The 12,472-nt window shown below is 44.2% G+C and overlaps 2 protein-coding genes across 2 annotated transcripts; both read left to right on the forward strand.

The window, feature by feature from the left end:
* The first annotated feature begins 56 nt into the window (after positions 1-56).
* Positions 57-8,027, forward strand: hadhab (hydroxyacyl-CoA dehydrogenase trifunctional multienzyme complex subunit alpha b). Its single transcript, XM_047018055.1, has 20 exons — positions 57-163; positions 900-941; positions 1,029-1,099; positions 1,181-1,314; positions 1,534-1,672; positions 1,797-1,916; positions 2,152-2,254; positions 2,358-2,480; positions 2,587-2,705; positions 2,867-2,923; positions 3,050-3,159; positions 3,412-3,546; positions 3,666-3,837; positions 4,008-4,094; positions 4,204-4,344; positions 4,912-4,980; positions 5,125-5,320; positions 5,551-5,665; positions 5,807-5,952; positions 7,433-8,027. Exons 1-20 carry the CDS (start codon positions 97-99, stop codon positions 7,576-7,578), a joined length of 2,292 nt encoding a protein of 763 aa, XP_046874011.1. The 5' UTR covers positions 57-96; the 3' UTR covers positions 7,579-8,027.
* A 246-nt stretch (positions 8,028-8,273) lies between these two features.
* Positions 8,274-12,302, forward strand: LOC124466253 (kinesin-like protein KIF3C). Its single transcript, XM_047018045.1, has 8 exons — positions 8,274-9,959; positions 10,062-10,163; positions 10,271-10,393; positions 10,643-10,761; positions 10,955-11,071; positions 11,241-11,349; positions 11,541-11,716; positions 11,920-12,302. Exons 1-8 carry the CDS (start codon positions 8,538-8,540, stop codon positions 12,053-12,055), a joined length of 2,304 nt encoding a protein of 767 aa, XP_046874001.1. The 5' UTR covers positions 8,274-8,537; the 3' UTR covers positions 12,056-12,302.
* Positions 12,303-12,472: the final 170 nt, after the last annotated feature.

Here is a 12,472-nt window from a genome sequence, read left to right on the forward strand (position 1 = left end):
TGTGTTCATGTTTTTTTAATATAGAGGACCATGTGATGCGGAATCTGAATCTAATGCCTTCCGGTTGTCAGATAGGTTTGTTCTTGACCTCCCAAGATGGCAAGTGTACGTGCTCTGGGTGCGTTATCTAGGATAACAGCAAGGAGATATGCCCTTCTCTCAGGTACAAATGGCATGTTCCTTGTCGTTCAAGTTTAAGAAGTTTGTGATAGCCAGACTATGTAAACGTATTGTTGTAAATCATGTAGGACATCTGCTAGCTACGGTGGCATAATTGCCTGACAATGACAACTGGTTAGCTCATAATTAGCCTATGAATTCGTGGTTTTGGCTTTCTTAGCCTTTGCATAACTAGCCTAAATTTTGGAAGCTAGCTTCTAGCAATGTCCCAGCTCAACTCGACCATGGTCTTCGAACCCACCTAGTTAGCCGGGTATCTCGCTGTTACTGTCTGTAGTTAGCCGGTTGTCCCATTCAGGGCTAGCTGCTATCTAGTATTAGCAGCTAACGTGGTGTGTGTAGAGCTTTGCATTTCTTTACGTTTGTATGTTACTTCTATCTACTACTTTTTCAGCTGTAAATTGTCACTTAGCCTCGACTACCCAAATGGCTTTGAACTGTTTAAATCCACGCAGTCATTGTCAATCATTTGTATGCCTCCAGACAATTGTAGGCGGGGAATCTAGGTGAGAGTTCACAGGGAGCGAATGGGTATTTTGAGGTCAATGCTTGACCATACAAATTGAAATTGCTTTCAGCGTTGCGCAGAATAAACAAACATGATATTCCCTGTCATAAACAGAGAAAGGGTTTTATTCTATCCGTTGCCTTGCGAAGTCCAATGACCATAATTTAACTTTATTTTTTTATGTACTGTATTTTTTTATTTTTTTGCCCAGGTTTCTCCCATCGTACCTTCTCAGTTGCACCAGTCATGTCAGGTAACAACATACCAATTAACAGATCAAATTGTTCTGAATGTGTAAGAATATTTCAATGAATATACTATGTGCATCCTTTTTCATTAGCCAGAACCCATGTCAGTTACGAGATCAAAGAGGATGTGGCAGTCATTCGAATTAATGACCCAAATTCCAAGGTAAGAGATCCTCCTTTGTCATTTTCTTCTGTACATTGCAACATTCATGCCAAAACCCTGAATGTGTAATGTTTCTCCTAGGTCAACACACTGTCTATCCAAATGCAAAATGAGATGGCAGAAGTGATGAGTGAAGTATGGGCCAATGATGCTATTACGAGTGCTGTCCTCATCTCCTCCAAGCCTGGCTGTTTCATTGCTGGTGCTGACATCAAGTAAACCAAAACCTCACTTTCATATTGATTAATTAAAGTAATGTAATCATTTAGCAGATGCTTTTATCCAAAGATACTATTGATCTGCATTCAAATACTTAAAACTACTGAACTATATCCATATTGGTAAAAGTGGGTCCACTTTTGTGCCATTTTCTGAATGATCCATAAAGCTTACTGTGAAGTCAACTGTTTGACTGTGATGTCTGTCCATCGCAGTATGATCCAGGCATGTAACAGTGCAGAGGAGGTCACCAAACTTTCCCAGGAGGGACAGAAGATGTTTGAGAAGATTGAGAAATCCCCAAAGCCTGTGGTTGCTGCCATCAATGGCTCCTGTCTGGGTGGGGGCTTAGAGGTGAGCACAAGTCCGTGCACAAGCTGTGACACAACTCGATCATCATCAGCACTTTTGTTTTCAGGTTTCCACAAGTACAATTTTAGACTTTGTTTTATCATTCATGATTTTTTTTTGGCTTCAGTTTGCCATCGCCTGCCAGTACAGAATTGCCACCAAGAGCAAGAAGACAGTCCTTGGCACCCCAGAGGTGATGCTGGGCCTCCTACCTGGAGCTGGTGGAACACAGAGACTCCCTAAAATGGTTGGTGTTTGGGAAACCTCTGGAAATCAATTACAATGTGCAACGACTTACAAAATAGCATTTCACAGACACTTTTTTCTTTGTTTTGGGGAGAAACTGTATATTGCAACAGCTACAACCGCAGCATGTCTGATACATGCACGTTTCTGACCATCAGAAATATGGTTTTTACCATTATACTGAATTTGTAATCAAATCCAGCTGACAAAGGCCTTGTACGTGGTTCTGTTCCTAGGTGGGTGTTCCAGGTGCCTTCGACATGATGTTGACTGGGAGAAACATCCGCGCTGATAAAGCCAAGAAGATGGGCCTCGTGCACCAACTCGTAGATCCACTTGGTACAGAAGTGTTCTTAATGTCGACAAAGGATGTCTTTGTGACTTATTCTCTCTGCTTCAATGGTTCAATGATACTGTCTATGTTTGGCATCACATTGCTCAGGTCCGGGGTTGAAGAGTCCAGAGGACAGAACGATGGAGTACCTTGAGGAGATTGCTGTTGAATGTGCCAGGGGAATAGTCAACAAGAAAATTCCCCTCAGCAAAGAGAAAGGCTTAATGCAGAGTGGGTGACTGTAGATAATGAGATATGCTACTACGTTCTCACGCTAAAGTTATCCAAGAAAATGTGCCGTGTTGATGTGACCGTTCTCTCTCCTTACACCATTTAGAAGTCCAAGACTACGTCATGAGCTTTGAGTTAGTTCGGAAACAAATCTATAACACTGTCCAGGGGAAAGTCATGAAGCAGAGCAAGGGACTGTATCCTGCCCCGCTGAAAATAATTGAGGTGAGAAGGATTGTTGTCGTTGTGCAATTGATGGCTTTGTATTTTGTTGGGTGGTTATTGTAGGGCTGCAGTCGTTTCTGCAAACAGCTACACAAGGAACTCCTTGTCTGGTTCCACAGTCATAGCTACCTACATCTAATGTTATAAAATAACTATTTCAGTGTGTGAAGGCTGGATTGGAGCTGGGTCCAGATGCTGGGTATTTGGCTGAATCACAGGTGAGTGGCAAACAGAAACGTATGTCATGAAACGGTATTAAAATGTCACCAGTTATTATTGCCACTGTGAAAAACTGTTCTTTGTTTTTGTCATGAACCCTAACCAATCGTTTTCTGAAATTCAAGAACTTTGGCCAATTAGCAAGAACCTCAGAGTCGGGTGCTCTAGTTGGCCTCTACCATGGCCAAGTAGCATGTAAGAAGAACCGCTTTGGTGTCCCTGAGAAGGAAGTGAAGTAAGTTGAATTGTTTAGCGCAAGGTGGTTGGGAAGCCACTCATAAGCATTCTGACATCTCATTGCATGTACGGTGTTATCACAATTCCAAATTGAATGTGGTCTTTAGTCCATCTTAAACTTTCCATTGCATGTACTGTATGATCAAAAGTAATTTTCTCATGTGGTTTAAAGTCCATTGTTAACTTGACCAAAGTATAGTAAGACCCTAGAAGGTGTTGGCTGTAAGCAGTGTTGCTGGTGCTCCTACAGGAGTCTGGCCATCCTGGGGGCAGGGCTGATGGGAGCGGGCATCGCCCAGGTGACTGTGGACAAGGGCATCAACACCATCCTGAAGGACACCACTGTGCAGGGCCTGGCCAGGGGAGAGCAGCAAGTCTACAAAGGGTGGGTTGTAGAGGATGAACTTCAAGTTCAAACACAATTCTTTCGACCCCAACAATCTCCTAACACATGACCTCACAGCTGATGCACTTCATTGAAACGGCCCTGTCTTTCATTTCCAGCCTAAATGACAAAGCCAGAAAGAAGAACATCACCACTTTTGAAAGAGATTCCATATTGTCCAACCTCAAAGGCCAGTTGGACTACAGCGGCTTTGAGAAGGCAGACATGGTGGTGGAGGCTGTGTTTGAGGACCTCAGCATCAAGCATAAGGTCCTGAAGGAGGTGGAGGCGGTACGTGAAAGCTCAGCAACCATTTTGTGGCTATGATCTGACCACTGAAATACAGTTCTAATGGCCTACATCTGGTCCTTGATTAACTACTGTAATACTATATGCCTTACATGTCGCGCAGGATAAAAGCATCTGTTGAATTAATCAAATGTAACATTTTAAATTGACAGGTGGTCTCTCCTAACTGTATATTTGCCACCAACACCTCTGCTCTGCCCATCAAAGACATTGCAGCTGCTAGCAAGCGACCAGAAAAGGTATGTTTCCTACAGCTGGGCTGAAGTTGAGCTGCCTGCCTACCTAGAGATTTGCACTGCCAGGATCCCTGGATCTCGCTAACCGCGTGGTGTCACGTCCTCACTGCAGGTCATTGGGATGCACTACTTCTCTCCAGTGGACAAGATGCAGCTGCTGGAGATCATCACCACGGACCAAACCTCTAAAGACACGACGGCCGCGGCTGTGGCCGTGGGCCTGAAGCAGGGGAAGGTTATCATAGTTGTTGGGGTGAGGCTGAACACACGACATCCTGTTAGCGTGCTACTAGCATCTCCTCAAAAACGGCTAGTAGAATTACAGAGGTGATGAGTCTGTCAAGGCTGTTGGTAATGATCCATTTAAATGCGTGAAAACAAAGAAATATGGATGGTCCTTTTGGCATTGGCATGGCTCTGCCGGTAGCCTGGCATCGCCAGACCAATTCACAAATGCGCTTTAGTCTGGAGCCTCTCAGTTCCATTTTTGTTTTCCAAGTGCGCAGACCATAATGTCTGGGAGCAACTGGAAATCATTGGATAGATGCAATAAAACATCATCTTAGTTGTTTTGGAAACAATGCCTCAATGGCGCTCCTCTGTATGGTCACTGTGTTAAACACGGCCCATATCAGATAAAAGATCCCGTTTGGCCCGACCAGATTTTGGTTGGAGGGGAATCAGTTTGAATGGGAGGGTGGCCAGACCCAACTGCCAGAGCAAAGAGACCACGATCTGGCAGAGTGGTCTGGGTCCCAGGCCTTGTTCACGATTGATGTGAACATTTTGGTCTGATTGGCGTTTCATCTGCTGTTCACAGGACGGGCCCGGTTTCTATACCACCAGGTGTCTGGCTCCCATGTTGGCGGAAGCCGTCAGAGTACTTCAGGTGAGTAGGATTTAGCCATGGAAAATAACCCTCCGGCGAGCTTTGTTGGTTGGACATCCTTCTCATGAGTTCCGGGAGTGACGCGCTCCCGGCGGCCTCTAATGTGCTTGGCGACTGCATCAACCAACTGGTCTCCCTTTGTAGGAGGGGGTGGACCCTAAGAAGCTGGACTCCCTCACCACAGGCTTCGGCTTCCCCGTGGGAGCCGCCACTCTGGCTGATGAAGTGGGCATTGACGTGGCCGCCCACGTGGCGGAGGACCTGGGCAAGGCCTTCGGCTCGCGCTTCGGGGGAGGAAATGTGGAGGTTCTGAAGACCATGGTGGAGAAGGGTTTCACGGGTAGGGGTTGTTCTTAGCTGGGGTGTATGACTGGGGGGGGGGGGGGGGGGGGGGGGGGGTGGCGGGTGGTGGCGGGTGATGATAGTCACCATTTGATTCATAAGGATTCGTAACTTACAAAGTTGATAGAAATGCGCCATTGAAGCGTGGAAGCAAAAACGTCCAAACAAGCGTCTTAAAGTACTCTCCTCCTCACCTTTTTATGATGGATTGTGTTTTGGGGTCTATAGGGCGCAAGTCAGGAAAGGGCTGCTATGTCTACACTCCAGGCCTCAAACACAAGGACGTCAACCCTGATATTGAGGAGATTCTGGAGCAATTCAAAATGAAACCAAACCCTGCCGTGTAAGTTGACAACTGCCCCTGCCCCCCAACTGCAACTATGTTCATCTTAAATATAGAAATGACTATTCATAATGAATACATTCTTTACTTGAGCAGTCAGACAAACCTTTCACTTCAACGTCTTCCATATCTTATGTCCAGCTCTTCAGATTCAGACATCCAGTACCGGTTGGTGTCGCGGTTCGTCAATGAGGCCGTGATGTGCCTACAGGAGGGCATCCTGAACAACCCTGTGGAGGGGGACATTGGAGCCGTGTTTGGTCTGGGCTTCCCCCCCTGCCTTGGAGGTAAGCCCACCTCATTGCTGGTCACAACTCTTCAATTCAAACCTAAATCTAGGGATCTGTGATCTGCCTTGGGGGGGGGGGGGTTATGTATTGGGTTATGTTATCTCTTTTCCCAATCTGCAGATTGATAATGCAACCAGAACTCAATTAACCTTCCGTTAGTGAAGAGGCAGACTAAAACCCCTTTCTTCAACAATAGTAGGCTATCGCAGTGCAGCTGCAGGGAAGCTCATTTTCGGCCTACATCATAAACATTTTCCATTTATTTATGTGGGAATTACGTTAAACTGAAACAAGGAATGTGGTGTTCTAACACATTTAAAATGTTAACTCAATAGTCAATATTTGACCATTAAATATTTTGACATTTTGGGGGAATCCGAGCATCTCTTGCAGTCTTAAAGAAATCGCCACTGAAAGGCAAATATTTAATTCAATTGTACTGTTTGGTCTGGATTTGAGCATTGGTGAAACTGAAGGTGTCAGAATACATACAAAACAAATGTCAAAGTTGTCGTGTGTGAGTCTGGCCAATCATGAAATAGCTGTGTCGTCATTAGAATCCGTGCAGTTGCTCTTGAGAAAATGCGCTAGGCTGCACCATAGATATATATTTATATATAAAGGCAATGGGCTGCACAGCCGGCAGTTCTCGAATCGATCTCGCTGTACTTTGATAGATACGTCACAGTGGCCGAGCCTCGGCACCCTCTCAAGTCGGACAAAAAGTCTAACCAGAATTCACTGCTTCAAGTCAGCCAGCTGCAGCCGGTGCTGCATGAACTTGAACACACCTAATGTCTGAACCCAGTAGAAAGTGCAGAAAGTATGACGATATATATTTTAAGTTGAGCTTTTCTTGGACAGGACCAGCCGATGTTCCAAAGCCACAATATGTGGTCTGTAAATAGTTTCTGGCTAACAATAGCATGACACCCTGCAAACTCCGCAGGCATCTGGAGACCAAGCCAATAGTTTGGACCAAGCACCAAATTTTGGTGTTCAAGCCGCTGGAGTTTCTTAGTACAAAGGTAAAGGAACTAAAGACACAGAAGAAGGTAGTCGAAACATTCAGCATTACAAGCTGCAAGGCAACTGGAGCATCATTATGATATGATTCATATCTCGTAGTATTAACCTACATACTAATTAATCATCAGCCATATTATTGATTTTTATTAAAATGAGATCTATTAGGACTTGTGTTCAAAATAAACTTTTTAAAACCCTTTATGGTTGCAACTATTTATTTTCTTGTTGTTATTATTATCATTAATGAAATGAATATAATGTATAAAATGGGGGAGGCCCGGTGACTTGATGTTCTCTGAAGGGAGGCTCACTGTCGTAGCCTACACTTAGAAAACCCAATAGGATTGTATTGTAACCACTATTTCCTGTGTAAAATATTTGTTTTGTGAACAATATTTGGGGGGGATTTGATGTGATATTGACCTTGTACTGTTTTGATACTTTTTAGGTCCTTTCCGGTTTGTGGACTCGTTTGGTGCCGACAAGCTTGTGGAGAAGATGAAGAGGTTTGAAGACGTTTATGGGAATCATTTCACACCGTGCCAGTTACTGCTTGATCATGCAAAGGACTCCAGCAAGAAATTTCACAAGTGACTTCAACCATGTGCCACAAAAATCTAATAGAATTCATGCAGTTTACCACTAGAATGTGCCTATAGCTGAAATTAAGAGAAGCGGCATATCCAAATACATTTTTACAATTTGTCAAATGTTGGAATTCATGACCAGGAACTGGTTCTGGAGAGGTTTTTGTACTTTTGAGCACTATTAATTTGTTTTCCTGTTGACAATAATCTAACTGAGTTTGGATTTGGCAGAGAAAAAAACAGCAAGGCTGTTCATTTATTGCAAATGCTAATGCATTTTCGATGCATGTGAACAGTTCTTTCTTCAATTGGATTGTTAATATATGTTAGACTATTGAATGTTTAATAAACTAAATGATTCCTCCAAAAATGTGTTTAAGATCGAACTCCATGGTTTGGGAAGTGATGTATGATTTATTTTTGAGACAGTGAAATAAATTATATTATTCAACCAACGATCTTAGCTTGTATATTTGTACGTGAAATATTAGGATCGATTTTTGCACTGTACATTAATCCGACATAATGAGCGCACGGTGTCGATGTTAAGCCATAATCCAATTCGTTCTATTGGTCACATGTCTTATTTCCATTGTCTGCGGCGACGGTGCAGGCAGGGTGTGTACCGGGGGACGTGGGCTGGGTCGGGATGACAGAGTTGTTTTCTTGCGGCGGCGCATCTCGCAGCATCCTTTGTATCATGCGTGCCGAAGGATGTTTGGTGTTTGGGTGAGTACCTCTCCGGTATTATCTGGATCTGAATTCTGTGGATATGGGGCGAAACTCAGCAAATCCTATCTCAGATCGGTGATTAGTGTGATTACATGGGACCAATGGGACAACCATCGTCTAATGGAATTGGGTGTACCTGTAGTGTGTTTGGACGCTGCACGATGTTGGACTGAAGCATCGCTTTACAGATTATAAAATAATTGCAATGTTAAAGCAAATCTTTATTTGTAACTAATGATGTCTAAACCAAAACACATCGAGTCGGTCAGGGTGGTGGTCCGATGCCGTCCCTTCAACCGAAGGGAGATAACGAGCAGTGACAACATCTTGGAGCTGAATGGCAGACTGGGGCAGATTACCATTCGAAATCCAAAAGCACCACCTGAGGATTTTATGAAAACATTTACGTTTGACGCTGTGTATGACGGGGACTCGAAGCAAAGCGACATTTATGATGACACGGTGAGACCTCTTGTGGAGTCTGTTTTGCAAGGTTTCAATGGAACTATATTTGCCTATGGACAAACTGGGACAGGTAAAACGTACACTATGCAAGGGATTGTAACAGACCCGGAGAGGAGAGGGATTGTCCCAAATTCATTTAACCACATTTTTACCCAAATATCAAGGTCCCAAAACCAACAGTATTTGGTCAGAGCATCATACCTGGAGATTTATCAGGAAGAAATTAGAGACCTTCTTCGCAAGGACAACAGCAAGAAACTGGAGTTGAAGGAAAACTCAGAACACGGGGTTTACGTCAAAGATCTGTCCTCAGTCGTTACCAAGAACGTAACAGAGATAGAGCATGTGATGAACATTGGGGACCAGTCCAGGTCTATGGGTTTCACCCAAATGAATGAGCGCAGCTCGAGGTCTCATGCCATCTTTGTCATCACCGTGGAGTGCAGCGAGATGGGAACAGATGGTGAGGACCACATCCGCGTCGGCAAGCTCAACATGGTCGACCTGGCTGGCAGCGAACGTCAGAGCAAGACAGGTGCCAAAGGGAAGCGTCTGAAGGAAGCTGCCAAAATCAACCTGTCCCTCTCCGCCCTGGGGAACGTGATCTCCGCCCTGGTGGACGGAAAGAGCACCCACGTCCCGTACAGAGACTCCAAGTTGACCCGCTTGCTCCAAGACTCGTTGGGGGGCAACACCAAGACCGTCATGATAGCTACCGTGGGACCGGCCTCGATGAACTACGAAGAATCCTTGACTACCCTGAGATACGCCAACAGAGCCAAGAACATCAAGAACAAGCCTCGCATCAATGAGGATCCCAAGGATACCCTGCTGAGGGAGTTTCAGGAAGAGATCACGCGCCTCAAAGCCCAGCTGGAGGAGCGGGGTATGTTGGCGAAGGAGAGGAGGAGGAGGAGGAGGAACAGCAAGAGGCTGAGTAGATGCATGTCAGGATTGGAGGAGGAGGAGGCCTTTGAAAGGGACACGGTGGTGTGGAAGGCTGTAGAGGAGGAGCGGAATGTGGAGCACTACATGAAGAAAAAGGGAGGGACCACTGACGATAAGGGGATCAATGGGAATGCAGAGCTGGGAGCCATGGAGAAGATGAGGCCCTTGGTTGACAAGGAGAAGGCGATGGAGGTTATGCAGATAGAGCAGGAGGCCATCGAAAACATAATTGAGAAATTTAAGGTGACAATAATTGTATCATTCTCGTTACTCTAAATATAGTTTATATTTTCTGCTCTTGTCTTACGTAGTCCAATAATCATGCATCACCTCCCTTCTTTTCAGACCATGGAGAGCAAGTTGTTAGTAGGAGGAAAGAATATCATTGACCACACCAATGAGCAGCAGAAAATGCTGGAATTAAAGAGGCAGGAGATTGCAGAGCAGGTAAAGAAACATCCTCATCGTGATTCATCACAGTTCTGCAGTGTGTGTGTGTCCTCAATGAGTGTGTCCTATGTGTGTGAGTGTTGACTCTCCTCTCTGTGTTTCAGATAAGGCACGAGAGAGAGATCCAGCAGCAGATGTTGGATCAGGACGAGGAGACTGGGGAACTGAGGGAGACCTTCTCATCCCTGCAGCAGGAGGTGGATCTCAAGACCAAGAAGCTGAAGAGGGTAAGATGACACGAAGACTCCCCAGCACAAGCTTGTTATCCCTGTATAACTGTAATTTAAGTAAGGGACAATTATTGATTTGCTGGTGTCATCATGGTGTGTACTTACACTAGAGTACTTCCAAAATATAATACCTCAGATAGAAATCTTCTGATCAATAAGTATAGCCCCTTTAACAATTCTTTGTTGAAAACCTAAAATTGTTATCTTAAGACAAATAACGTGTCACCATGTCCTTCTCTAACAAAGCTGTACGCCAAGCTGCAGTTGGTGAAGGCCGAGATAGGAGATGTCAGTGATGAACACGTCATAACCAGACAGGAGCTTGAGCAAACACAAAGTGAACTGACAAGAGAACTGAAGTACAAGTGAGTGGGAACCATGAGTGATGATGCGTGAAAGCTAAAACACACACACCCATACACAATGTATGCAACCGTGTCTCACGTAGAAGTACTGAATTGCTTGGTGATCACAGGATCAGCTTGTGTCTCACATAGAAGTACTGAATTGCTTGGTGATCACTGGATCAGCTTGGCTTCTGTACGTGTTTTTACTCAGGTATCTTTTGATTGAAAACTTCATACCTCCCGAGGAGAAGAACAAGATCATGAACAGGCTGAGCTTCGACAGTGAGGAGGACCAGTGGAAGTTCCGATCCTTCATCCCTTCAGAATGGTCAGTGGTTTGATAAGTAAACATTGTTTAAGCAAACTTAGGCAACTGTATATCAGTTTTCACTTTACAATAACCTTGCACATTGATTACATACTGTATGAATAACAATGGGATTAATCCTTAACTTTCAGATATCTATCTTACTTACTCTTTTGTATCCTTACATTAGTAAACCTGCTCAAGTCAAGAGAAGACCTTTGTCTGTAGTGGGATTAAAGAGACCAACCAGCCAGTATGCCCAGATTGCTGCAGCTTCAGGAACACCAACTAGATATCAGGTTAATGCCAGACTGTGTACTGCTAACACACTTTACATATTTCAAAATGTAATTTATTGTTTATAAATTGTACTCAGTGAGAGTAAATGTCAATTCTGTGCAAATAACTTATTTTCTCAGCTTGTCTCATTAACCTCCCTCCCTCCCTTTCTAACTGTCTCTCTCTCTCTCTTCTCGTGTGTCATTTCCAGGCTGAGAATGTAATGCTGTTGGAGCTCGACATGACCCCACCCACCATGTTTACACTGAACCTGAACGGGGCCCATCTGGAGCGTGCGTTCTCTCCCCGGCCAATGAGGAGTCTCCTGGCTAACGTTCCCCTCAGGGAGAGAACCACGGCTTCCCGCGTCAGGAAATCTAGATCATGGTGAGTAATAGACTGCAATATAGATAGAATCATTACAAATCACATATCACATTACTCGGAAGATACAATGATGTGATCAAAACACGTAACTAACAGGGTAACAGAGGAAAAATAAAGTTTGTATACTTAAATATTTACTGTAGTCACAGTCTTTAGTGACTGTGTATGATTATTATGATAATTTGTTTTCTTCTTCTTCAAAGGTATCAAGCACCACGCATTGTATACTCGTCGTCCTCCAGCTCTCTGACAGGGGGAGCCCAGAGCGTCTCTCCGCCTCAGAGACCTGCCTCCGCCGTCTACCACCCAACAGGGAGTGCTGTTGAGTCAAGCCCCTGAGTCGGAATCATCATTATGCCCGTCCTTCAACGCCATTGTGCTTTCGTACATGCTGTCACTTTCATGGTGGAATAATTTCACCTTTCTTTCTTCTATTGCCAAATGATTTGAAAGCCTTTGTAGAAAATGTAAAGTTGAACACTGCATTAGCTTTCTTGTGTTTCCTATTGATTACTGCTTGTGTTAACATATAGAGCAATGTGCACATATGAATAAACTATGTCAAATGTTATTTGCCAAAAAACTTATTGGAAGTGTGCCAAACGCCAAAATGATCACATAGAACAGATTTAATTTGTCATGTCTTCATTACTGTAGCATGGAACTGAGTAGCGTTAGAAACCCCTTTTCCCAAAAATACCAAGGCTTATGTGTTCGTTTTTTTTGAGTGTCAAGAAAAAAAATATCTTCGTGAAG

This window comes from Hypomesus transpacificus, chromosome 3 (assembly GCF_021917145.1).
Source record: "Hypomesus transpacificus isolate Combined female chromosome 3, fHypTra1, whole genome shotgun sequence".
Taxonomy (NCBI): Eukaryota; Metazoa; Chordata; class Actinopteri; order Osmeriformes; family Osmeridae; genus Hypomesus; species Hypomesus transpacificus.